The 26,557-nt window shown below is 37.7% G+C and overlaps 1 long non-coding RNA gene and 1 gene segment (V, D, J or C); both read right to left on the reverse strand.

The window, feature by feature from the left end:
- Positions 1-491: 491 nt before the first annotated feature.
- LOC148124311 (uncharacterized) lies at positions 492-6,210 on the reverse strand. Its single transcript, XR_015739893.1, has 2 exons — positions 6,075-6,210; positions 492-924 (listed from the first exon to the last, which is right to left on the reverse strand). It is a non-coding gene; the product is annotated as an uncharacterized LOC148124311 (long non-coding RNA).
- A 3,776-nt stretch (positions 6,211-9,986) lies between these two features.
- LOC113448741 (immunoglobulin heavy constant mu-like) lies at positions 9,987-24,908 on the reverse strand. The segment is given in 5 exon segments: positions 9,987-10,604; positions 11,665-11,995; positions 12,694-13,033; positions 13,671-13,979; positions 24,791-24,908. Coding segments are annotated over 4 exon segments (990 nt in total).
- Between the last annotated feature and the right edge of the window lie 1,649 nt (positions 24,909-26,557).

Genomic DNA, 26,557 nt, shown 5'->3' on the forward strand with positions numbered 1-26,557 from the left:
TTTGGGGTGCGAAAGAGAAACCTGAGTTTGCTTAATCTTTATGGCTTTCCACTCCACTGTGTGTGTGTGTGTGTGTGTGAGAGAGAGATGTGGTCAAAGGGAAGCTTTAAGAGGGCCTTGGATCCATAAAATGGGTTTACAACCCCTGTGGGTGAAAAAATTGAGCAACGCAGAAAAATATTACTCATTATTTCATTTTAATCCCCTTTTCCTCCCAGTTCAGTTATCCACAACAGATTTAGGCATCCTATCATGCAGTTCCCCCCTCAGAGGTATAGGCTATATTTATAAAGGCATTGGAGAGAATTCAAAAAGTTATGTCCCTCCAGTGTTCCCCATCTTGCAATCCAGAAACCCAGTTTAACCCAGGCTAAACCAGTTAAACCCATGCTTAACCAAGTTTGTTAGAGAAGAAAATTGGAGTTCTGTAATAACCACTGTGAACATCTTCAGTAACAGTAACAATTCACCAGTGAGACGGTTCATTCATCAAGAATAGATATTTATTACAGCACTGTTTGACAATCTCAATATAAAAAAGGACATTCTAATTAATACAAATTGTGCAGTTACCGCCTCTCTGTTTTATATGAAGATTAAAAGTGCTGTAAGTCCCCTTTAGGGTATCAGATCAGGCAGACCATTTTGACAAAAAAATCGTAACAATGATTAAACAATGACTATAATCAAGATACAGAGAAGTATCCACAAAGATATACATCACACAGAAAATGACACAACAAAATAAAGCAAAATTTCTCCATGGAGCTAAATTGTAAACAACCAGGTTTCTCAGCTCACATGGAATTTTAAGGCTATGATACAAAGCAAGATAAAAATTCCAGCCCCTCTCAAATAAATCCTTTCTCCTTTTACAGAAGTAGATGTTCAGTAGAAGGACAGCATCTGTCTTTTTTATTTCACCTGAAATAAGAAATAAGATTTTAAAAATGTTATAGTTGCAATATAAGAAATGAGATATATGGTCAGTCAAATTTCTTAATTTGCCCCAAGAAGCTGTTGATACAGTTTTACAGAGGAATTACTGAGGCTGTCACTTCTATCTCTATAACTGTCTGATTTGGCACAACAATCAAACAGGAACAGACTTCAAAAGATAGTTAGCAATAGCACTTAGACTTATATACTGCTTCACAGTGCTTTACAGCCCTCTCTAAATGGTTTACAGAGTCAGCTTGTTGCAAACAGTATGCATCCTCCTTTTACCAACCTCGGAAGGATGGAAGGCTGAGTCAACCTTGAGCCTGGTAAGATTCGATCTGCCACATGGCAGCTGGCAGACAGCAGAAGTAGCCTGCAGTACTGCATTCTAACCACTGTGCCACTGCCGCCGTAGTTTGGACAGCAGGAAAAAAAAACAATTGCAACCAGTCCGCTTTCCATTGAGGACCTGTATAATGCACAGATCAGAAAGAGGGCTGAAAAATTAACTACAGACTCCTCACATCAGGGATGGGATTCAAATTTTTTGACAACCGGTTTTGTGGGTGTGGCTTAGCTGGTAGGTGTGGCTTGGTGGTCATTTGACTGGGTGGACATGGCTTGGTGGTCATGTTATTGGCTGGGTGTGGCCAACTCAATATCACTCACATCGAGGCATGCATTTCCTCACTTGGCCTCTCATGACTGTGGGGATGCTGCAACAGTCGTAAGTGTGAAAAATGATCATAAATCACTTTTTTCAGTGCCATTGTAACTTTGAATGGTCACTCCACATGAGCAAAGTACCAACAAAGGAGGGGAAAAAAAATCCAGAGAAGTTCCAGAGATAGGAAGTCTAGTCCTGCCAAGAATGTAATAAGGGTTAATGGAGAGGCAGTTTCTGTAAGCAACACCAGAATGTTTCCTTCTTGCCTTCCTTACAGGATTAGGCCCGTAATTTCTTCTAACAACCAATTCTCTGAACTGCTTAGAATGTTAACAACCTGTTCCTGCAAATAGGTGCGAACTGGTAGAATCCCACCCCTGCCTCACATCCTGGACACAAACTGTTTCAACTGCTTCTCTTGGGATGGCGCTATTGGTAATTGCATGTCAAAACAGCTACCAGTAGAAACAAAGATAGAGCCCCCACCAGTGCCATCACACTTATTTTCCACAGCACTTTCTTATGCCTAAGGATATCTACCTATGCAATAGAGCTGTATTGCTATTATTATTCTCATCTTTGTCTTTTTATCTCCTAGTAGTATCTTATGATTATATCACTTCATTGTTTGCATGTACACATAAAGTTTATACCCTGGAGACAAATTCCTTGTATGCCCAATTTCACTTGGCTAATACAGTATTCTATTCTATTCTAATATGAAGGGGAAATAATTATATAAAGATAGATAGATAAATAGATGATAAATGATAGATTGGTAGTTAGATAGATAGATAGATAGATAGATAGATAGATAGATAGATAGATAGATAGATAGACATACAGATAGATAGATAGATTGAGATGATAGGTAGAAAGATAGAAATGATAGGTAGATAGGTAGATAGATAGATAGATAGATAGATAGATAGATAGATAGATAGATAGATAGATGTTAGGTAGGAAGGTAGGGAGAGATAGATGATAGATAGAGATGATAGGATAGATAAGATAGAGATAGATGAATGATAGATAGTTCTCATAGTAGATTATAGTGGGATTCCATCAGAACTGTATCATTTTCTAGTCTTGCTCAACTGTTGTTCAGACACCATCATGCCTATTTACATTACTGTTATTTTAACCCAATGACTTTAGAAGATAGGATAAATTACTAGTGAACATTTGGTCTAAGTATATCTGGAAACATAAATGTAAATGAAAGCTAGGTCTTGCCTAACCCAAATCTTTGATTTGTGGAATATGGTTCCTAGCATGACATTCAGAGGTCAGATGTAATTATGAAGTTGTAAATGCTGCGTCTGACTGATATGTAGCAATCCTACCAGAAATCTTCTGATATATCTGTCTGATCTACAGTATAAGGATCCACATGAGCAGGTCTGACTGCTCTCGTATGGACAACCTTTTGATGATACATTCAATGTCCTTTGGGGAAAATGGTTGCAACCCACAGAGTTGTGAAGCAAACTGTGTGGGACAAGCCCATGCATCTGGATGGACCCAGAATTTTCCATTTGTCTTCTATGCATTGAATAATTCCATAACACCAGAATGTCTGTGGAGATTCTCAGTCATCCAGGTCATTGTTGTCTCAAAGGGTTTCTTCTTCTTCTTCAGAAAGCAACTGGACTGTTTTTTCTTTGAGAAGGAAGAAGAAAATATTTCACTACTCATCCAGGAAGCTTCATCCAATGATCCAGTGGATGAAGCTTCTTGGATGAGAAACAGATTGTTTTCTTCTTCTTCCTTAAGGGAAAAAAAAAACAGCCCAGAAGTCTTTTGAAGGGGAAAAAACCACCATTGAGGTCCACCACACCAACTTTTTTTGGAAAGGGACAAGCATGATAGGTATGGATTGAAAATCTTGTGTTTTCTACCTCACAATAGAAAAAAATCAAGCTGCCAATTTTCTGCCATCTTGTTTCTGAGCTTGAAAGAACAATAAAAGAAAATGCAAGTAATCAGGCAGTGTTGAGGAACTCTATCCCTCTTCCATCAATATCTATCTGTCTGTCTGTCTGTCTGTCTGTCTATCTATCTATCTATCTATCTATCTATCTATCTATCTATCTATCTATCTATCTATCTATCTATCTATCTATCTCTATTTATCCAGGGGTGGACTTCAAAATTTTTAGCAAGAGGTTCTCTGCCTGATTGCTGGGTGGGCGTGGCCATGGTGAGTGTGGTCTAGTCGGCCTCCTGCACCAGGGTGGTGGGGGGATGTTTTTGCCCTCCCAGGCTCTGGAGGCTTTCTGGAAGCCAGAAATGGACCTGTTTCCTGCCTTCCCAAGCTTCTGTTTTTCATGCTCCCTGAGCCTCTGTGTGCGCCCTGCACTTACCTGCATCTAAAATGGACCACGTGGGAATCCTGGGAGGGGCGGGAGGGCCAGACAGAAGTGGGATTTGGAGGTTTTCTTAGCTAGCTCCTGAACCCCTGTGAACCTCCAGCAGCCCATTATCTGTCTGTCTGTCTGTCTATCTATCTATCTATCTATCTATCTATCTATCTATCTATCTATCTATCTATCTCTCTTTCAAAGTTATGTACTGGTGATTTAATGAAATAAGAGAAGAAGAAAGGAAAGTAAGAGGGGAAATAGGATTGGTTAGAATGGGTAACAACAGTGAAGAATCTGAAGATATGTAGGAACAAGTTGAGTGAGAAGATAGCAATAGCACTTAGACTTATATACCACTTCACAGTGCTTTACAGCCCTCTCTAAGCAGTTTACACAGTCAGCATATTGCCTCCAATTTTGGGTCTTCATTTTACCCATCTCAGAAGGATGTAAGGCTAAGTCAACCATGAACCCGGTGAGATTCAAATTGCCAAATTGCAGGCAGCTGGCAGTCAACAGAAATAGCCTGCAAAACTGCAATCTAACCACTAGTTAGAAAGTTGAGAAGGAAGCAGTTAGGCCACAAAGGAGAAAATCTGGACAATTTCCAACTGGCAGAATTCTCTTAGTGAAACACTGAACCAGAGCAATGGACTGGCCTGGCCTTGGACAATTCGTTGTAGCCAACTTGCCATGGCCAGCTCACTGCAGGGCACTCCACCTGGGATAACTCAACACAATAAATGTTATCCACCCCTGTTTCTTTTACATTATTTCCACTTTTGTCAATGGAAATAATGTCAAAGAAACAGTGACAGATAATATTTATTGCATGGAGTTACCCCATGTGGATTGTCCCACGGCAAGTTGCCCTTTGACAAATTGTCCCAATGGCAAGTTGATTGCAGCCAATTGGCCATGGCGAGTTCTCCCATTATCAACTAGACAACCAAAATAAGTTACAAATTATTACCAAATCTACAGCTTTGAAAGTTGCATCTAGTAATTGATTTATCCCTTCTGCTCTCAACTCAATCTGTAATATTGCTTGATATTGCAATACATATACATATACACATACATATACAATAGAGTAACAGAGTTGGAAGGTACCTCAGAAGTCTTCTAGTCCAAACCCCTGCTTAGGCATGAAACCCTACACCACCTCAGACAAATGGTTATCCAATCTCTTCTTAAAATCTTCCAGTGTTGGAGCACACACAACTTCTGGAGATAAGTTGTTCTACTAGGTAATTGTTCTAACTGCCAATAAATTTTTCATTAGTTCTAAGTTGCTTCTCTCTTTGATTAGTTTCCATCAATTGTTTCTTGTCCTACCCTCAGGTGCTTTGGAGACTAGCATGACTCTCTCTTCTTTATGGCAGCCCTTGAGATATTGGGACTGCCATAATTTTAATATACATACATTAAGTTCATTAAGTTGATAATACGTGTTTGCTTTCGTCTTTTCTGCAATGCAGATTGATGAGCATAAAAACCACACAGTGGAAACTATAAACAGATATAAGTTGAGTAGTAATGGAAGCTATTGCCTTCAATGCTACTTTCTAATGAAAGAGCAGGCAGCCAAAATTGCTAGTCTAGTGAAGAGAAGGACCAGGGGAGACATGATAGCAGTCTTCCAATATTTGTGGGGCTGCCACAGAGAGGAAGGGGTCAAGCTATTTTCCAAAGCACTGAAGGCCAGACAAGGAATAATGAATGGAAACTGAACAGGTAGAGATTCAACCTGGAAACAAAGAGAAACTTTCTGACAGTGAAAACAATCAACCAATGGAACAGAAGTTGTGGGAGCTTCATCACTGGAAGCTTTAAAGAAGAGACTGGACTGCCATCTGTCAGAAATGTCATAGGGTCTCCAGCTTGGGCAGGGTATTGAAATAGATGACCTACAAGGTCCCTTCCAACTCTGTTAATTGTATATTATATCTCTCCATATTAATAAGTGATAGATAGATCCATTCCAATAGTGGACATTGATAACTGGAGGTTAAAGTCTACCCATTCTCTATTTAGAAAATATGATCAATGGCAAATTACTTGCATATAGTCTACTGTTTCTAGTCTACATGTCTTACCTTAATGAATGTCACCGTGGTACTGTAGAAGAGGCTCACTAGGAAAAGAATGATGAAAGTGGAAAGGATTGATGAGAGGTTTTGGAATTCTTCTTCATCTTCTGAGTCCACAATTCCACCTATGTAACCTTTGGACAACATATAAAGGTCTAGAGTTCAGAAAGAAGTAAGGGTGCATTGATGCTAAACAGCATATATGATAAGGGTAGCATGTAAGAGCATGTTATAGAGCAGGGAAAATGCGATACACAAAAATACAGCTAATGCCAGACGATGGCAAATAATAGTGGAGAAAAGCAGAGGGGAGCTAACAGAGAAAGAAGAGATGAGTTCTTTTAGTGAAGCCTTGGCATGGTAGGAGATGGCCTTTCTTCAGACTATCCCAAAGAAGGAATAAAAAAGAAAGGGGGATTTACCCTCTACAGATGTCTAAGGAGATTTTCAGTCACCCAAGTCATGGTTGTCCCAAAGATGTTTTATCCAAAGGCAACTTTTCTTTGATTTCTCCTTGAAGGCATTTTGCTTCTCATTTAGTCAGAACTGAAGAAGACCCTTGGATGAGAAGCAAAACATCTTCAAGGAGAATACAGTCCAGTTGCCTTTTGAAAAATCACCTTTGTGACTACTCACTACAGACTTCTAAAGACTGTTTTCAAATGAGTGATGACTATTGCTTGGCTGAAGGATTATTCAACCCACCACATCTGCACAAGTCAAAAGATCCTGCAGATTTGTGGGAAGAAAGTTGATGTGGGAAGTTTGGACAGGTTGGGACGGGATCAATTCAAACTGATCTAAAATCTTCACCTTGGGTTGGCAAGGTGGTGCAATATTGGCTTATCACCATGTGCAATTAACATGAAGAACTGAACTCTTAAGGATGATTTCATGAATTCTTGATGAATTCAATACAAAGCTTGCTTTCTGAATCCATTTGATGGAATGCTCTCTTTGATACCCTCCAAAACATGACATAACATTTCTCTTTCTGGAATATACAATTTGTTTCTTTCAACTTGCAATCATAGATTGTGAATTATGGTTGGCTACAATTTCTGGAAGGATTGTGAATATATCCGTTGTGAAAAACACGCTAATTTGGGTCAAAGAGATGTCTCATTTTTTGGATGTCATTGGAAGGGAGCTTTTTTAAAAAATATGTGCCACCAATTTAAAATGAATCTGAGTCTTTCAAAGAGGTTTCAATCAGTATACGTAGTCCAATTCTAATTGTTTTGATTGAAGTCTCTAGTACGTTTTGTGGCTTGTTAGAATTGAATTTGTGGTTTACAGTATTTAAAGTCAGCCTTCTATCCTTTCCATCACATTGGCATGTTTTATTTCATCCAACTGGATGGGTGAATGCCAATGTATGAGCAAACTGGTACATACTGAATTCCTGATTCCTGAAGTAGTAGAAGTTTCCTTGAGTACAAAGAGAGACTTATGTGCATGCTCTCTATAAACAGTCTTGTCAGTTAGAACAATTAATCAGTGGCATGTCTTGCTTCCAGAAATTGTGGGTCCTCCAACACTGGAGGTTTTTAAGAAGAAATGGGACAACATTTGTCTGAAATGGTATATAAAGTTTCCTGGGGGCTGGATGTTTCAAGTTTAATCAAAATGCAGTTAAAAGCCATAAACCATCATTGGAAGTGTGTGTGTGTGTATGTACATACATACATACATACATACATACATACATACATACACACACACACACACAGGAAATTGCCTCACAGGAGCAGATAGAGATAAATCCCAGAGAGGCAGGAAATATATCATAGAACCATGGAGATGAATGCTAGTGAGGGATAGTGCTGCCTACACAGCAAACCCCTATAACATTGGACTAGAAGATCTCCTAGGATCCTAACAACTCTGTTATTTTGGGTAAAATAATCTAAACCTGGTTAGTTAGGTAACTAAGTCAGATCCGCAAGGACACTAAAGGGGACTATCATCTATACAAAGCTATTGGGAGTTCAAATGGGTGGGTCTTCCTAATGTGATTTTGAGTTTAAGATGGCCAGTATTTGGCTGTAAGATGAGGGTGAAGATGAAGTTTGTCTTTTCAAGTGCTGTGGTTGATGGTGCATGGCTTAACATTACTAAGAAGCCTCAGAGAGTAGGATAGATGGAAAAGGCAATAGTAGCACTGAATATTTTTGGTCCTTCCCTTGAGTACATCCTCATGAAATACAAATGAAACAGCTGAGGGGTTTCCTCAGTTATATTATTGTCAATATTCTTTCTCATATTTTGGGAGAGAAGAAAGAGCATTCAGGGCATGGATCACCATGTCTCCAATGTGCACTTTGGCCCTGGGCATCAACACCTTCTCTTTCTTCTGGTCTTCTTTGAGGAGAAGCAACAGTTCTTTGGCCTTTTCTGGCATGGTAGCCAGTTTGGGACTCTTAAAACTCACAGAGAACAATTTGTCTGGAACATTTTTAAGCAAAGCACAAGAGTACACCAGAAGAGTATCAATCTGAAGTTTAGGCTGGTTGCATTTGCTTGATGAAGTTTTGAAGCATTTACCTGCTTACAAGAGTAAAGACCATGATTGCTCATTATGAAAATATTCATTTGCTCAAAAAAACAAAAAGGGAAATTGTATATTTTTTTATTAACTAAGTCAGTGTTATGCTTTTTTAAAATAAAAATTCAATGGGTAATTTTCAGGGTGTATGGAAAATTTAAGCAGCTTATTGTAGGTCTGTTTAATGTATAAACTATTTATTGCTTTTAAAAAATACCAGATTTGAGTTCATTTCATCTCTGTTGACTTAACAAAGTAATCAGTGATATTTTTCTTAAGGATGCTGGAATGTTCAGTTGGGTTAACACAATGAAGGAGTGTTCATAGATGTTTGTGATTTGTTAATTAGTTGTGTATCCATGGATAATTTAATTAAATTGCATGGATTTTCAAACCTTAATTTTTGATCTTGTTTTAATGCATAGGATAATCTTTTATTGTCCTGAAGTTCTAAGTATTTGATCTTCTAAATAATGTCTTGATTATAAAAATTCACGATGAATCAAATAATGGCAGCCTTCTTTTAAAACATTGTTAGTTCTCTTTTTATAGAAGAACATCTCTGTGCCAAGAATTGTTGAAATGGACTAGATGATTTTGCAGAAAACCTCAAATGTCATTCCCTGACTTTCAAAACGTCATCATCATTATTATTTTGTGCATTTACTATTTGACGATTACACATATGATGAGTCTCCATAGAAACACATGTTTTATATTGTTTGGCCAAGCTGTTTTAGTTTGTGTATCCTCTTTGTTGAATTGGTGTTTACAGTTTTTACTTTATTTAGAACTAAAAAATAATGTAGAGATTGTTTGGAACTGGAGCTGTGTTAGCTGAGTGAAACCTGAGATGCATGATATAGTATTCAATATTTACTTAGTTGTGTTCCTATTGTGGATATTAAGTTCCTATGCTCTGTTTAAAGATTTGTTGGGGTATTATTTTAGTATGCTTTAGACTTTGATAAAACACTTTCTTAAGAGCTTCTTTGTCTTGTACAAAGGATGTAATTGTAGCCCCAGATAACACCCAATGGATGAGACATCTCCTTGCTTGTAAAATAAAAGGGAAGTGAATGGTCTGAGGATGCGCCTATACAGAATGGCATGATCTGAAAAGATGAATAATCCCAAACTGGGAATTTATGTGGGAAGTAGATAACTATGACAGTACAGAAAAGGGAAGCTGACAGCTTTCTAAAACAGCCTTTTTCCAAGGACCGTTATGCCACAGAAGGAGATGAAGTACAGGCATTATTGGTCGAAGAAATAAATGCGAAAGGATTAAGGAATGTAGTGCCTGAGGAAGTCAGAATTTCCAGTATTGGTTTGTGCATCATCACTATTTCTCACAAAAAGCCAGATTATTTTTTTTCTTTTGTTTTGAGAAAAATACTTTATTGCAAAATATTTAATTCCTTCAGAAAAAGGTGGCGAGCTACTGATTAAACACTGACACCTCCTTCCTTAGAGATCTGCCTTCATCACCAAAAACTTTCCATCGAAGTATCAGCAATGAAGCAGAAGAAGCAGAGGCTAGTGGAGATAGAGTAAGTGGAGGTTTCTCAAAAGAAATTAGGTTGACAATTAATAGCAAGGGGTGGAAGTGTCGGAGAGGACTAAGGAGACGTTGACTATGGATGGTTTACCCGTGTTCTTGTTTACAGTCTTCTGAATTGAGCCGTAGTACAAGGCTTCATGTCCCACCACACAAGTGAAGGAATCCCCTGCGCTCCATTCCTGTTCACTGATGTTCAACATGCTGTAGGCAAAATACTCTTTGGATTGTATTTTGGACTCTGATATGGCTTTGCTGGTGAAGTATACTGATTCACTGACTGGCTGTTCATTCTGGAGCCATCGTACAAAAAAGTTGCCGGGATTGAAATTTTTGATGAGGCATGTGAGGGTAACTGTTTCCCGCAAATTCAGCTCTTCTAATGAAGGTGGAAGGACGTAGACAGAGGGAGCTTTTGGTTCACCAACTGAACAATGAGAAAAGGAAAAAGGGTGAAGATACATTAGTATACATGTATTTAGTACGCATTATCATATTTAACTGTATTGCACACTCCTGCATTGATGATAGGAAGGGCACCTGGCCAGTTAAACACTCTGCTAGCTCCATTCGGTCATCCAGACTCCCCGGCCACAAGGGATTTTGGGGTCGTTAAAAGATAATGATCACTTAGTGGGATTCAAAAATGTTTATTACTGGTTCTGTGGCGTGACTTACTGGGCATGGCATGGGAAGGATACTGGAAAATCTCCAGTCAGAAGGGGTATTTGCCAGTTCTCCAAACTACTCAAAATTTCTGCTGCCGGTTCTCCAGAACTGGTCAGAACCTGCTGAATACACCTCTGATGATGATGATGATGTTTAAGTGTAGCTGCTTCTAGGTGAGACTCCTCTTAAATGCTGAAGGCATTTCCCTTTGTCATAGAACAAAGCTTAGTTCATTGGCTTAAAGGTAGAAGGTTCACATTTGGCAGAAAACAGCCCAGGTCCATTTAAGGTAGACAAGAGAAAGGGGGAAAAACAATCATGTGGAATAACTAGGCCAGAATTAGATGCCTTTGCTCATGCTGCCCAGCTGTCTAGAGGAGCCAATCAAGATCAATGCAGCCAGAGAATAATTACGTTTATGCTGTCTGTCGATCTGTGTGGTCTCAAGTTGTATGCAAACTTTTTCCTAGGGGAAGGTGAGAAGGTGCTTTGTCTCTATATAAGAAGAGTGGAATTGCGGGGGTGGGGGATGTTGGTGGGCCACCATGATGTGGAAACTGGATTCTCATGACATGTGCTCGATGAGAGTTAAGGAAGAGTCACAAGTATCAGATCAAGAATAGGATTCGTGGGGATGTCAATCAAGGCAATTGGAAAAGGATAATTTGGGGGTATCCTGAGGGATGTACTAAGGATCCATGCCTACTCTGGAGAGAATGCTTTTAATCCATGAGATGTTAATCTCATTCAACTGGAAACCTCCTGAAATGAATGACCCCCCCAATGCTTTTCATGGATCAACACAGCAAGAAACTCACCACTTTCCTTCACCAGGGTTTTTCTATTGGCTTGACAAGTACATCTTCAAATGTCACTTTGCAGGTAAAAGTTTCATCCTTCTTCCATTCTGTTGCACACACTGTGGCTACAGCATTGACATAGTAAAACTCATTGCCCTGGCTTAGGAAGTTGGTCATCACAGTGTGTAGTTGCTTCTGGTCTGATGCTCGTGTCCAGGTGACATTCAATTTTGAATAGTCTGCATCAACAGGGATGTTGGAGATTTTGCAAGTGAGGTTGGCCGAGCTGGTCTGGAATATATCAGCAAAAGCTGGGGGGATGGTTTCCACGGTAACATCTAAACAGCCACTGCCTGGGGGAATCAAAGGAAAATAAGAACAGTGTTCCATTGAACAAGAAATCAGTAAATTGTACAATTTTTTTCCTACCTTTCCCATATTTAATAACAAGCATATTGTGAGCCACTTATGTGAGATTGCTGTCTTCTGATTATTAAAATGTGTTAAATAGTAGTTAAGAATTTGATTTATGTAATGCAGGGTGTAGTCTACATTCAGGTGGAAAAAAAATATGTACCAGGGACCTGCTGCTATTCACCTTTGAGAAATATACAAATGTTCTCTTTGGATTTATCTCTGAGAGTTTTGATAGGGTTTCCAGAATCTGTCACAGTAGTTTTGTATGGATCCATGAAAGTTTTTTAAAATAAATAAATAATGAATCTCAATGATGGACTTTGAAATAGGAATGCTGATGTTAAGTAGCTCGATACACTATTTTGTTCTGTTTTTCCTGGCCAATTATGAACAAGGAGAATGTATTTCCTTTGTTCAAATTCTAAGCATGGCATGTCAGAGAAAAGAGAATTCTCTGCCTTGACATCAAAACATGGGTGAATATGTAGATTTCTCAGGGCTCTCTGAGTTTGTCTATTTCAAACAGAACCACCAAAATTAAATAACTCAGTGTTCAATCTAAAGGAGCATTTGAGGAAAGGATTTTTCCATAACTAGCCACCTTACTCTGATTCTTGAAGAAAAACCCACTTACTTTTGCAGAAAGATAGCAAGTTGAATGCCTCTGAAAGGATAGTGGTGTCCTTTCTTTTTGCTTCACAGGTGAACTTCTTTTCAGAAACCCAGTCTTCCTTGGTGATGACAACTTTGCTGCTAATGGTGTATCCCCCATGACCATTTGGGACAGGTTTGCTGGTGGTGATGCCAGTGGTGATTTCTTTGTTCTCCTTAAGCCAACGGATGGCAACGTCTCCAGAGCAGAGGTCACTAACTTCACAGGTAACAGTGGAATTTAGGTAGATACTTGAAAACGCATTAAGGATTGGTGCACGGATGAGCATTGTAGGTTCCAATGGTGGTCCCCCCTCATCTGGAACATTGCAAGAAAGACAGATGATTAGGCCAAGGAAATTCAACACCTTAAAAGCATAATGTAAGTGAAGATTCAGAAGTTGTAGTAATGTTGAGAGACTTGTGTGTTCAGTTCTATCTAGAAAACCACTGGATAAACTAAGTAGTCTGCTGGCCTTTCATTATAGCCCATAACTGAGAAATATATCTATTTCTACCTAAATGTCTCAAAAATAGGGATCTATAGGAAACAAGGATGAGCCAGGTTTAGTTCCAGACCCCAGGCTCATCCCTAGAGCCCAACACAGGGTACTGGTGAGAGCATATTCAGAGAACTCATTTCCCATGGCCAAGAAGAAGCCATATCCAATCTCAATTGTAGTCAGAAGATTGGTTTTTGAGGGAAATGAAAGTATCTCAATGTGTCATTCAGAAGAAATAATCACCCGGGTAGAAAATGTCAGGTTGGAATAAGACTTCGTTAATTATCTGTTTTAAGCAAAGGAAATTAGGTGTAGTGATTTAGGAAGAAGGCTAACTTTTCTACAAGCGCACGTTATGTTTAGCTTCTAATGCCCTCTGATTGACTACCTTATGAAAGTCTCCTACATGCTTGTGGGTGACATGGCTTGATGGAATAAAGGAATTTTACTTACATTGTCGAACAACCGGGACTATTTTGTTGCCCTGCGGGTGAGTGGCTTTGCAGTAGAACAATTGAAATTCATCCCATGTACTCCGTGGGACTTTAGCCTGAGAAACTGCTGTGTACGTTCCACTTGACAAGATAGATGGAAATTTTATGTAGTTCTGGTTGCCGATACTCTCGTTTCGTTGGTTATCCCAGGAGAAATCAATTGAATCTGGCAGAAAATTCTTGGCAAGACATCCAATGGTGATATCTATGGTCTCTGAGTTGTCCCCAGATGGGATGAGTGGGAAAAGAGAAGGGGCCTTTGGGGTTTCTGAGGGAGAAGAAAAAGAGAAGGATGCCGGATTTGGAAGCTGTTACATGCTCAGCGGGGATTGAGCTCACAAAAGGAGGTGAGCCTTGCTTTTTGGGGGAAGAGAAGGCGAACAAATATTCATGTAGACTTTTCCCGATTTAACCAGATTTTTGCAGAGTGCACATTGTGGCTCATTGATACATTGATATGTGGTTCATACATGGTTCATTGATAATTGATACATGGTTCAAATGTGGTTCATTGATACATTGATATGTGGTTCATTGATAGTGGCTCATTTCAAAAGATCTAAGCCCCATAGCTCATTGTAAAAGCATTGCCAAAAAAGCATAACCTAATTTTGCAAAGCTTCTTCTCTGGTAACACTGTACTGCAAACCAGGGCATACAAAACCTTTGCCAGACTAATTCTCGAATACAGCTCATCTGTCTGGAATTCACACTGTATAACAGACATTAATACAATTGAGCAAGTCCAGAGGTATTTCATGAGAAGAGTCCTCCACTCCTCTGCTCGCAATGCTACCAGGCTGGAAATTTTGGACCTGGACAACCTAGAACTATGCTGCCTATAGTCTGATCTAAGCTAAGTACACAGAATTGTCTGCTCCAAAGTTCTACCTGTCAATAACTACTTCAGCTTCAACCAAAATAATATATGGGCAAACAATAGATACAAACTCAAAGTAAACCACTACAAACTCAATTGCAGAAAATATGACTTCAGGAACAGAGTGGTCAATGCCTAGAACTCATTACCTGACTCTGTTATTACATCCTCAAACCCCCCAATTTTAACCTTAAACTGGACCTCACTCCATTCCTGAGAGATCTGTAAGGGGGTGTGCATAAGTGCACCAGCATGCCAACTGTCCCTGTCACTGTTCCCATTTATTTGTACTCATTTATTATGTATATATTTATACCTGTTTATATTTACATGGTTATGTTATGTTCACACTTGTTTTCTCATACATGCTTGATGAACAAATAAATAAAATAAAAAATAAAATATCTTCAAGTTATTGAAAGCAACCGAACTGAGGGTTTGCCTCACTTGATTTTCTTACCAGTTCTAACAGTTGATATGGATCCCAACTTCATATAATCATCCTGTGTGAGAGCTAAAATAGGAGGGTTATGAAGTATGAAGTGAGGTGCAAACTTTTGACCATTAGCTGCCCATGGCTGAAGAATCATGGTTTGCCAAGCTTTGTCATAGGATATTTTAATCAATGGAGCTACTTTCTATGATTGTTATAGGAATCACTGAGAGCAACCTTGTGAAAGCTTATATAGTTAGATCTCAAATTTAGAAACTGCCCATCTCCTTCATGGAGGAAATATTTTGAATTCTTACTGCCCCACCACTAGAAGAATTCTAACAGGTCTAGAATCTCTTTCAAAGACAACACATTCTCAGATTCATGAAAGCAACAATGGTCAAAACTTCCCCTGCATATCTCTATCCATAGTGCCAGAAAGGAGGAATCCTTTAGAATGTTTTGTAAAATAGCATTTACTCAGAGGTCACTGAGGAACTGACAAAATGTTTCCGAGTCTGGGGAAGAAAACCAGAAGCAGAATTTCTCTCCTCAGGCTACACGCTGGGATTTCAAAGCAATCAAACATTTCTTTTCAAAAAGTGGAAGCAGATTTCAAACTTTTCTCTGAGACCTTGTTGCCAAACTTTATCTTGGTCAGCCAGATAATTTGCTCAAACTGGACATTGTACTTGACTCCATTTTCTTTACTAGTTGGCCGGCTACTAAAACAGTCAACTTTGTTTTCTTGTTTAACACCACACACACACACACACACACACACACACACACACACACACACACACACACACACAGAGCTTCCTTTTAGGTGTCAACTGTTTGAGATAGCCCAGATGAGAAACCAGTATCAGGAGTACTAATACTATATTTATTGTAATGCTACCGTAACTGAATCTTGCAAGGAAGTCGCCTTCTTTCCTTTAGTTTCTAGGGAATGAGAGAGGGTCTCTTCTGAGATACTTTCCACCCACCTTTCTGTGGGCTGAGATGTCTCTTAGTTGACCATTGCCTTCCTCATGGTGCCTCCCTCTCCCCTTTGTCCTCCTCTTTCTCTCAAGGATACTCCCACAGAAACTTAAAGAACTTCAGAAAAGTTTCAGATTTTCTTGTGTAAGTGGAGTTCTCTCGTTGGATTCTTATAGGCTATGCTTTAGGCTCCAATTCTGTCAACTCTCCTGATTTCTTGCTTAGAAACACACACACACACACACACACACACACACAAACATGCCTCATTCTCCCATGCCTCATTCTCCTATTTCCCTCATGGCAACAACCCTGTCAATGACCAACAGAAAGTCCAGCCAGCCAGCTTTCATGCCCCAGAACTCACAATGTCCTGGTTTCTAGATCAGCAACTTCACCACTATACCAAACTGAATTCTACCATATGTATTCTAGCATTATAACCAGACCTGCTTATACCTCCCAAATTAGGCTGACAATCTGAAGTACTTCTGGAAACATGTTCAGGGGTCTTCAAACTTTACAGCTTTAAGACTTGTGGACTTCAACTCCCAGAATTCCTCCTCCAGTCATGTTAGCTCAGGAATTCTGGGAGTTGAAGTCCACAAGTCTTAAACTTGCCAAGTTTAAAGACCCTTGCTTTAGATTCTTATGAGTATCTTCTTCCCCTTACTAAATTGATATAAGCATATTATTCTACGGGAAGTGCAAGAACTGAGGAGAAAGTACACCAGCCTTTGAGCAAAGCTCTTTTTGAGATACTAATACAATTCAACTGTATTTGTCACCTACTGAAAGCTTCTGTGCATTGTGCAGTGTTAGTGGGATCCAGTCATGCTTTAAATTTGGAGATCAAGCAGGGCTAAAACTTTCTCAGTGACCAGGATAAAAACTGATTCTTCTCCCTCTCAAAAGGTGATCCTCTCATTTTTACTCTCCATCCAGACTGGTCTAGTTCCATTTTTTAAAAAGAATACTTTGTATGCCAAAATCACGAAGGGAAAATTTGTCTCGGTCTGAATCTGACTATACTTTAAAGTAACCATTATTGAAGTAACCAGCCCAGCAGCTGTTTCACTGATTTATTGGGAGCTTGGCTTATTGGGGTTGGACTAGAAGACCTCCAAGGTCCCTTTCAACTCTGTTATTTTTTCCTTTCTGCAGCTGACCTACTGCTAGAACTTTTTATGCCTCTTAACTTGCATTTCAGAAGGAAAGCCTAATTGCTCTGTCTGTGTCTCCGGAGCTGTAGCTCAGAAAAAAATCATATAATTTACAACTGAATGGCAAAATCATAGTATCCTGTCCACCGGAATCCTCCAAAGCTTGAGCTAATGAGTAGTGACTTTCTAGAACAGAGTTTGTCAAACTCATCCACTTTAAGATATGTGGACTTCAACTTCTAGAATTCCTTAGCCACATGAGGAAAGTGGATGAGGTTGAGTAACACTGTTCCAAGAAACCAGGTGGGGAAAAACCTAGCTGATTTTTCCTGACCATGCATAATTGAACAAGTCAAATCATTTACCTAGCTGAGGAAAGGCAGCTATTCCCCCAAAGTCCCCCTCCCATAACTCATACCAAATTCTACTCTGCTGCTAAATCCAAGATACAGCTGGCAACTTTTTTGTTCTCCTAGCTAGGCTTGATTTTTAGAAAGCTGGAAAGCTTGCTGTATTTTATCCAACTGTCACAAACTACTTTTCCAACTAGAGCTTTGGAGCAACCTCAAGGTTAAAATGAAGGGTTGCACATATCCAAGTGGATACTACACCTCAATAAAGGAAAGAGAGACAGAAAAATTGCTCACGGCTTTCCTCCAACGCTTGAGAGTCTAAGCTAAGAAGCTCACACACTCCTTGCAAACTCTATGGGAGACTTGGCAGTAATTAGCTCTTTTTTCTCCAAAGCCATAGAGTTATCTTCTAGAACAGCCACAAGTTTTAGGATAGGGAAAAAGAGTCTTGGAGTCTTGCCTCGAGTAATTCCTATAATTTGCAGAACCCTAAATCACTTGGATACCCACTGAGCTCTGGCTTCGGAGACCATAAGGAATATTTTGGTTGAGCTCCCTGTCCAAGCTTTAACTTTTTATAACTCCAAACAATTCCAGGACTGAAAGGCTTCAACATCTTAGCAAAAGCTCCTGCCAGAATCCTGACCACCTTGAATTCCAACATCAGAGAACAAAAGAGCTTTTCTCTAACCAAGCACTGGTCTTTAGAAAGCTTTAGCTCGACTCTAGCTACCTTACACTGGATCCAAAAATTCCCATACAGCTCAACTGGCACCAGGCATCCAATGAGCTGGTGAGAAGCTAGAAACTTTCCCGCATCATGCTACGCTTAGCAAAGAACTTTTTTGGGGTGGGGTGGGGTAAACTGTAAGCTTGCTAGCAATCCCAGTTCAATTTCTCCTGAAACTGCAGCTTTCAAAAGATCACAGCTTTCCAAGCTGATCGATGAGCTTTAGACAGTCTACATTCTATATCCCCATCATGGTTAAACCCACGACTAAATGGGGAACTCTCTCAGGTTTTTGGGGGGCTAGCTATTGCCACTGCCCTTGCTACCTCTGCCGTTGAAAGATAGACAGGCATTGAATGGCAGTTTTCACAGAAAGCTATCATTTCCTCCAAACACCTCTCTGCCCTCATGGATTCTCTCACTTATGGGATAACCTTAGCTTGCTTTTTCCTCCTAGCTAGCACTGGGATCAGTAGGAAAGATTTAGGGCTTTCCTAGCACCCCGCTATCCCAGCTAACCCCGGCAGTAAATTTCAAGTGCAGCATGCCCCCAAACCCAATACAAGCTTTCAGAGAAACTACAGAGAAATTGCCCATGGTTGTTTAAGCCAATTCTCAATAGAGGAACAAAGCAACTTTGACCTGGCCAAGCCTTTAGCTTTAAGGAGATGCCATCTCTGTAGTTTAGCAACCATATGCTCCTAGCTCAGGGGTTGGTTTCTGAGAATTTCTAAGCCCAGAGCTAAGGAGGAAAAGCATTCATCTGGTCCCTAGCTAAGTACTAGGCTTGGCGGTACACTCCTCCCTTCAGGTGCCATTCAGGTGCCTTTTGCACCTGAAATAAGAATGAACTCCTAGCCATACTGTGGGATTCAGGGAAGCTAGCTGATACTTTTACCTGTTTTTTTTATACCAAGCTGTTTCTCAGCAGAGAGTAAGGGGGCTATAGAAAGGCACCTTATGACACCTGGTGATCCCTGCCCTAGCTATTGCTGTAAAAAATATTACAGCTAGGAAAGCTAGCATCCTAGCTCAGCATTTTAAAAGCTAGGAGCTTCTTCCTTCAAAGAGCTTGAGCTTCCATCACTGAGCACTTATGACAGTCAGCACTGGTTTCTCCAAAACCTACACAGCTGTTTTTGGAGAAAGTGCCCCTAGCTTTAGCTAAACCTTATATTTTATCTAGGTGAGCACCTAGCTTTGGAGATCCATTTGATCTCGACTCTAGCTAGCCTTCAGGGAAGCTAAGGAGAAAGCTGGTTTTGGAGAAAGCACTCCAAATACCCCTACAGCTAGGGGGTCTTCAAACTTGGCTGCTTTAAGACTTGTAGACTTCAACTTCCAGAATTCCTCCTCCAGTCATGTTAGCTCAGGAATTCTGGGAGTTGAAATCCACAAGTCTTAAATTTGCCAAGTTTGAAGACCCTTGCCTTAAGCTAACCTTTTGTGTGCTCTAGGTGAGCACCTAGCTTTGGAGAGTCCTTTCATCTCAGCTCTAGCTGACTATGAGGAAAGCTAGATGGGTTTCAAGAAGCTAAGCCCCCAAAAAGCTGCTTCTACCACTCCAAAGCTACAGCTTAAGGTTCTCCAGCTGCTTTCTAGCTGAAGGTTGTTAGAACTATCCTGGAGCTGAGAAATATGAAGCTCTCCTGCAAGCTAGCTTACTGAAATCCAGGGCTTTTCCAGTTATGCTCAAAGGCATAGTTGAGTAGGAAGCCAAACATCTTTCCAAAAGTGGAAAACATGTTTCAGGGACGCTCAGAGAGATTCTTCCCACCTGAGCTACTATTACCTCAGATATAGCTAAAGCTACAGGGGTTGGGAAGACTAATACTATGGAAGACAGCATCTGCAGTGCTTCTTTCTGGCTAAGCTTTAGAGATACATTGGATGGGAAAACTCTGGGTTAGTCAGAGCACCCCAAATGTTTGGGAGTTAAGATGCTGAACAGGGCTACCAATTGTGCAGTGAAAAGAATATCTGCTTATCAATCAATCAACCATCTTCTAAATAAATATCACCCTTAGAAACATTTCAATAAACTGCCATTTCTACTTCATAAATAATAAATGTTAACTAAATAGGAATATTAATTTGCCACGTACTAAGCTCCCTGCAGTCTATACCATATGAACTAAGACTAATAAAATAATACCTTTTCTTGAACAAAATTCCAAAATGACCAGTCCTTTCTTAAAATCAATCACTCAGAATAAGAAAGATGGAAATTTCAAATAACAGTAATTATTATATTCCACCAAGATAAAATAAATTGAAACTCTGCCATAGAGGATAAGAACAGAACAATCCCAAATAAAAATAAAATAAATTTTTTTTTCCAATTAGAAAATTGAAGAACAACTTTTTTAGTTATTTTGGGAGAAACACTTGCCCCTAAAAAAAAAGAACAATCCTGATTCATGCCACAAAGTCATTCTTTTCTAAAAAAAATCACCCCAATCAAATCAACAATTTCCCTCATGAGTAATTCTTTTAAAAATAATAAAACAATCAACACTTCAATAACAGGCTTAGTGCAAAATTATTAAGAAATACTTCACTTGTAAAAAATAGAAACATAATTAAAATATATTGCTATAGTAATCAATTAAGTAATGTTAAGGCATATTAATTAAAGAGATTGTCATAGTAAACAAGTGTGATTATTAAAGCTGAATCAATATAAACAATTCTGTTTTTCCTTACCATTTTAGTGTGTGGTTTCTAGAAGAAAAATGTGCAGAAACTGTAGGGTGCCAGCAAAAACAAATGCCTAAGGAAAGACCTTAACTTTTTTTTTCCTTGATAAAATTAAAACATGATAAATCACATTTATTTTTTGAAAAAGGGAGGAGGATCCGAAAAAAACATATGTTGTTTTCGAAACACTTAGGGCTATTTTCAGACATCCCGAATTATTTTAGGAGTCCCAAACACTTTCAGATGAAACTTGAGTCTTAAAATATACTAAAACTGAGAAACGAATCTATCACCACCTGCTCTCTGAACATCCCAAAATATTCTGTTTTCTGTCCAACTGTTTTAGTTTCAATATTCCTCCCCCACAACCTCCCAACTGCAAATAAACATATTAATTCTATTATTTTTAATCATACACATTTTCTATTTTTTATTTTATCTAACCAGTATTTTATCCCTCTTTCTAACTTCAGTATGTTTAAAGGCAATTCATTCACAATTTTACTTCTGCTTAATTCAAATGGGAATCTGTGCTGGATTCCCCCAAAACATAATTCAGAGCTTGAAATTAATCTCATAATGAGTAAATGATAAATCCCATAAAGATCAGGAAATAAAATAATAAGAGTATATAATAAGAAAAAAATAACCGAAGTTAGTGATAAGAGAGAGAATCCGTCAATACATTAAAAAAATTTAACCATCTGGTATATTGCATGAAATAGGTTGTAACAAAAGGCCATTTATTTAAGTCTTTAAAGCGCCATAAGACTCTTTTTTTCATTTTCCATAGTAATAAAATTAAAGAATTGAAGAATTAAAATAATGGAAGACAAAAGTAATAGAAATAGCTGCCAATAGAAGACAGGCAACAATTCAATAGAGAGACAGATTTATGCTTTGTAAATGATATATTTAAGGGTCATATCTATACTTCTAATCTTGTACATGTTTGACAAACAAACAAATAAATAAAATAAAATAAAGGTGTGATAAAAGAAAAGAGGAAAGAACAAACGATTTCATTTCTACCACTGGATATGTGACATTTTTCATCTTTTGGTTGAAATATTTCAGAAATTAAAAAATTGAGAAAATGGGTTTCTTCAACAGAGGCAAAACCCTTCCAAGTTAGTAAAAGCCCTCATACATATAAGACACATATATGATTCAGAAAAAAATTAGATTTACCTGTGGTAATGGTGACTAAGATTCTATGTCTCCAGTATTGAAACATACATTAACATAACTCTCTGTGAAATATATTTTTAACTCTTCACAATCACTGAGAACTGGACTGGAATAAAATTAAGTAAATCCGTTTCATGTCAAGTAAAATTGTGTTGTCTCCTCTCATCTTTTAGGAAAAAACCTAATAAAATTTCAATAGGATAACTTTTTTCTCTATTCCCAGATCGTGCAAACTAATTTTGTTTTGGGGTGATGGTGTAATTTTGTTCGCATCAGTGTTCCTAAATTCTTTCAAGTAACCCAGAAACGATAAAATGGCATTTTAGAAGAAAAGGAAGAGAGAAAACAGAGTAGACAAACAAAAGGAGAAACCATCATTTTGATTTTTGCTGTACAAATTCAGTTCTTCCAAGAATGGATTCTAGTGAATCCAACAAAATTACATTAAAATCACAAAGAAAAACTCACAAAAAGAATATCTTAAAAAAGAATAGTTTTTACCTGTAGTAACGGTGACTGAAGTGCCTTTTCCCCAATAGTCAAACCAGTTGTCACAATGAACAATAGTTATGGGGTAATCATACAAGAAGCTTGACTATTAGGAGCCAAACCTTAACCTTAATTTGTATGTATGTGTATATATACATATATATACATATACATATATACATATATATACATATATATATATATACACATATACATATATATATATATATATATATATATATATATATACATATATACATATATACATATATATATATATATATTCATTCCTTAATTACTTTAAAATCATTAAGTGTCAAACATTTGACACTAAACATTTATTCTGCAGTTTCTTTTCAAACCTATTTAAAACATCAGCCTAAAAGTGACTGAGAAACATAAAAATACTGAATTTTTTTTTCTAGGGGGAACTCATATTGCATGTTTGCAACTTTGTAAACCAATTTTCTGTCCATTTCGCTGAAGTACAGATTTCTGTCAAATGGGCAGTTGGGCTATTTTAATTTACACTTGATTTTCCTGAAATAATAGCTCACCCTGTCTTCTGAATGAGATTCTAGGATTGCTTATGTTCCAGAACTTTAACAGTCCCACAGACAAAATTTTAACATCACTTAGAAAATTAAAGCACAAAAAGAAAAAAAAAATCCAAATTAATAACGGATATTAGAGGTAGAAAGAATAATAAAATCTTACCTGAGGTGACTACGACATTTGTCCCTTTACCCCAAATGTCAAAGTAGTCACATCAAGTCAACCAAATGCAAACTATGTACAAAAACCTAATGAGGAATTATTTTGTCTTTCCAGACCATGAATAAGTGACTTAACCTAAATTTATAGACAAAAAAAATATATTTTGAATGGCTTAAAAAGATAGAAACTACATATAGACTGCTAGGGACTAATTAGATTACTGAAGCAAAAAAAAACTCCCTAAAGACAAAAATGTATATTGTGGCAGAAAGATTCTAGACTTGGTTATATCTGGAGATGCATAAGATGATTGGCTACTGGGTGACACTGTTTCTTATTATATTTTTGATTGCAAAGGATAAACTCGATTTTTTTGATCCCATAATGTCTAAATTCAGAAGAACAGTTTTCTCTTAAAGTCCTATTGAAAGCATGTTCTGAATTTACGAAGAAAAAAATTTAACTGAGCCTAGAGAAACTTATATATAAGGAAAAAACAAAAATAATGAATAGTCATGCAAAGATAAAAAACCTTCGCTATTCCCAGAATGTGTGTTCCCAATAGGGTTGCTTATATCTAAGAACATTGACAATGCCATAGACAAAATGTCATTTTGAAAATTGAAGGAAAAAGGGGAAAAAACTGCAAATTAGTAACACAAGAGGTAGAAAGAATGATAAAAACATACCTGAGGTGACTACGACGGACGTTCCTTTACCCCAGTACCTGAAGTAGTCACACCAAGTCAACCAAGTTCAAACCACATACAAAAACTTAATGTGGAATGATTTTGTTCTTTAAAGTGGCTAAGCCCTATTTTATACCACACGAAAATACCCTTCAAGTAGTTTAAAAAGATAGACATGATATATAAATTGCTGAGAACTCAGCAAATTCTTAAAAAAAAATCCATGAGGTTCTTAGTATCTTAAGACAAAAAAATATGGCAAAATGATTCTGGACTTCGTTACTTAGATCTGGAGATGGATAAAATCTTTGGATTTTATGTGTCATTGTTGCTTATTATAGTTTTGGCCACAATGAGGAAACTTGACTACTTGATGCCATTGTTTAAATTTAGAAGAACATTTTTACCCCCCCCAAAAAAAAAAAAAAAAATTCCTCTCCATAGACCAAAATCCTATTTGAAGCATGTTCTGGATGGATTTGTAAATCAGAAATGTAATTTAGATTAGAGAATCATTTTTTTTTGTCAGGAATAGCAAAAAAACCCCCACCTCATGCAAAGACATTAATGAAGAGGTCACTATCTCCATTTTCAAAATGTTCTTTCCAATAAGAAGGCTTATATGTCAGAATTCTAAAAGTGCCACAGACAAAAGTTTGAATACCATTTGGAGAATTAAAGCCAAAGGGGGAAAAAATCCAAATTAATAACAGATGAAAGAGGTAAAAAGAATGAAAAACATCATACCTGAGCTGACTGTGACCATGGTTCCTTTCCCCCAGTAATCCAAGTCATCACATCAAGTCAACCAAATACAATCCATGTACAAAAACTTAAGGAATCACATTGTCCTTAGCAGACCATGACAAAAATTGACTCACTTTATAAACCTCCAAAGAAAAATATCCTTTAAGTGGCTTATTATATTTTAGGTCACAATGGACAAGCTCAACTGCTTGATGCCTTAATGTTGAAATTTATATAGAAAGAATATCTAGGGAATCAATTACTCTTTTTTTTTTTTTAGGAATAGCAAAAATGTGAATGGTCATGGCAAAGACGTTACCTGAGAAATCACTGCTCCAGAATGGGCGTCCCAGTAAGATGATTTATATTCAGATAATACTTTAATATCATTTAGAGAATTAAAGCCAAAAGGTAAAAAAACAAACAAACCCCAAATTAATAGCAGATGAAGAGGTAGAAAGAATGAAAAAATTCATACCTGAGGTGACGGTCACCATTGTTCCTTTGCCCCAGTAATAGAAGTAATCACATTAAGACAGTTAAATATAAACCACGTACAAAAACTGAATGAAGAATTATTTTGTCCATTCCAGTCTATGGAAAGTGGCTTAGATCAAATTTACAGTAGTTCCTGCCGCCCACCAAAAAAATACACCAAATATCTTAAGAAGGCAGAAAATTCCTTTGGACGAATCAAATTACTAAAGGAAAAAATCCCTGAGTTTCTAACCAAAACAATTTCAATTTTTAAATTTAGATTTGGAAATGTATAAAATATCTGAATTTTCAGTGTCTCTACTGTCTCTATTGCTTATTATACTTCTGCTTGCAACAAACAAGCCCAAACATTTGATCCCTTAATATCTGAATTTAGAAGTACATTTAAAAAAAAATAATCTGAAACCCTCTTAGAATCATGTTCTGGATGGATTTGTGAATAAGACATTTAATTTAGCATGGATGATTTTTCAATAGTACCAATGCAAAGGGTCATTCAAAGACATTTTGAAATAGATAGGTTATCATTTAAAAAACAACAGAAAATAGAGAAAAATCCCATAAAATCCTTAAAGAAAACAACAACAAAAACTAATTCAACTTACCATTAGATACTGTTACTGTTACAGCAGTTCCTGATCCCCAGATATCAAAAGCTTAGTCACAGTAATTTATATTCCATTACAGCTTTGCAAAAACTACATTTGTCCCAAATCTCCGGGCCTCGGATGTTACAGCTGCCCTGTTGTTGTTTTTTCCATTCCCCATTTCACCACTTTTCCGCCTTATATTCATATTTACAATTCTACTTTCTTTCTCTTTAATTAAAAAACAAAATATATTTCTTCTTGCTTCTCTTGCATTGCCACAGCAGCAAACCTCATTTTCAATCATGACATCCATGTGAAAAATATAATAGAAAAACTTCACTTGAAGTTGCAATTACTGGAATTCATTAGCCTCAATAATCTATGAGTAAAAACCTTGTCAGTGGGTAAATATGAGTAAAAACCTAGTCAGTGCCACCTGTTGAGAAATTACCATGCATAGAGAATGGCTTGTTTCTTCAATTGGAGTAAATAGAAAGACAGACAGAGAAATAGATAGACAGATAGTCAGACAGTTAATCAGAGATAGATAGATAGATAGATAGATAGATAGATAGATAGATAGATAGATAGACAGACAGACAGATTCAATTCTTAAACTTATTTAATTGGATAACAGACAATGATTTTGCACCAAGTAAGAGCTCCGTAGGATTCCTAC

The sequence above is a fragment of the Pseudonaja textilis genome, chromosome Z, assembly GCF_049901715.1.
Source record: "Pseudonaja textilis isolate UNSWEBS1 chromosome Z, rPseTex1.2, whole genome shotgun sequence".
In the NCBI taxonomy this organism is placed as follows: domain Eukaryota; kingdom Metazoa; phylum Chordata; class Lepidosauria; order Squamata; family Elapidae; genus Pseudonaja; species Pseudonaja textilis.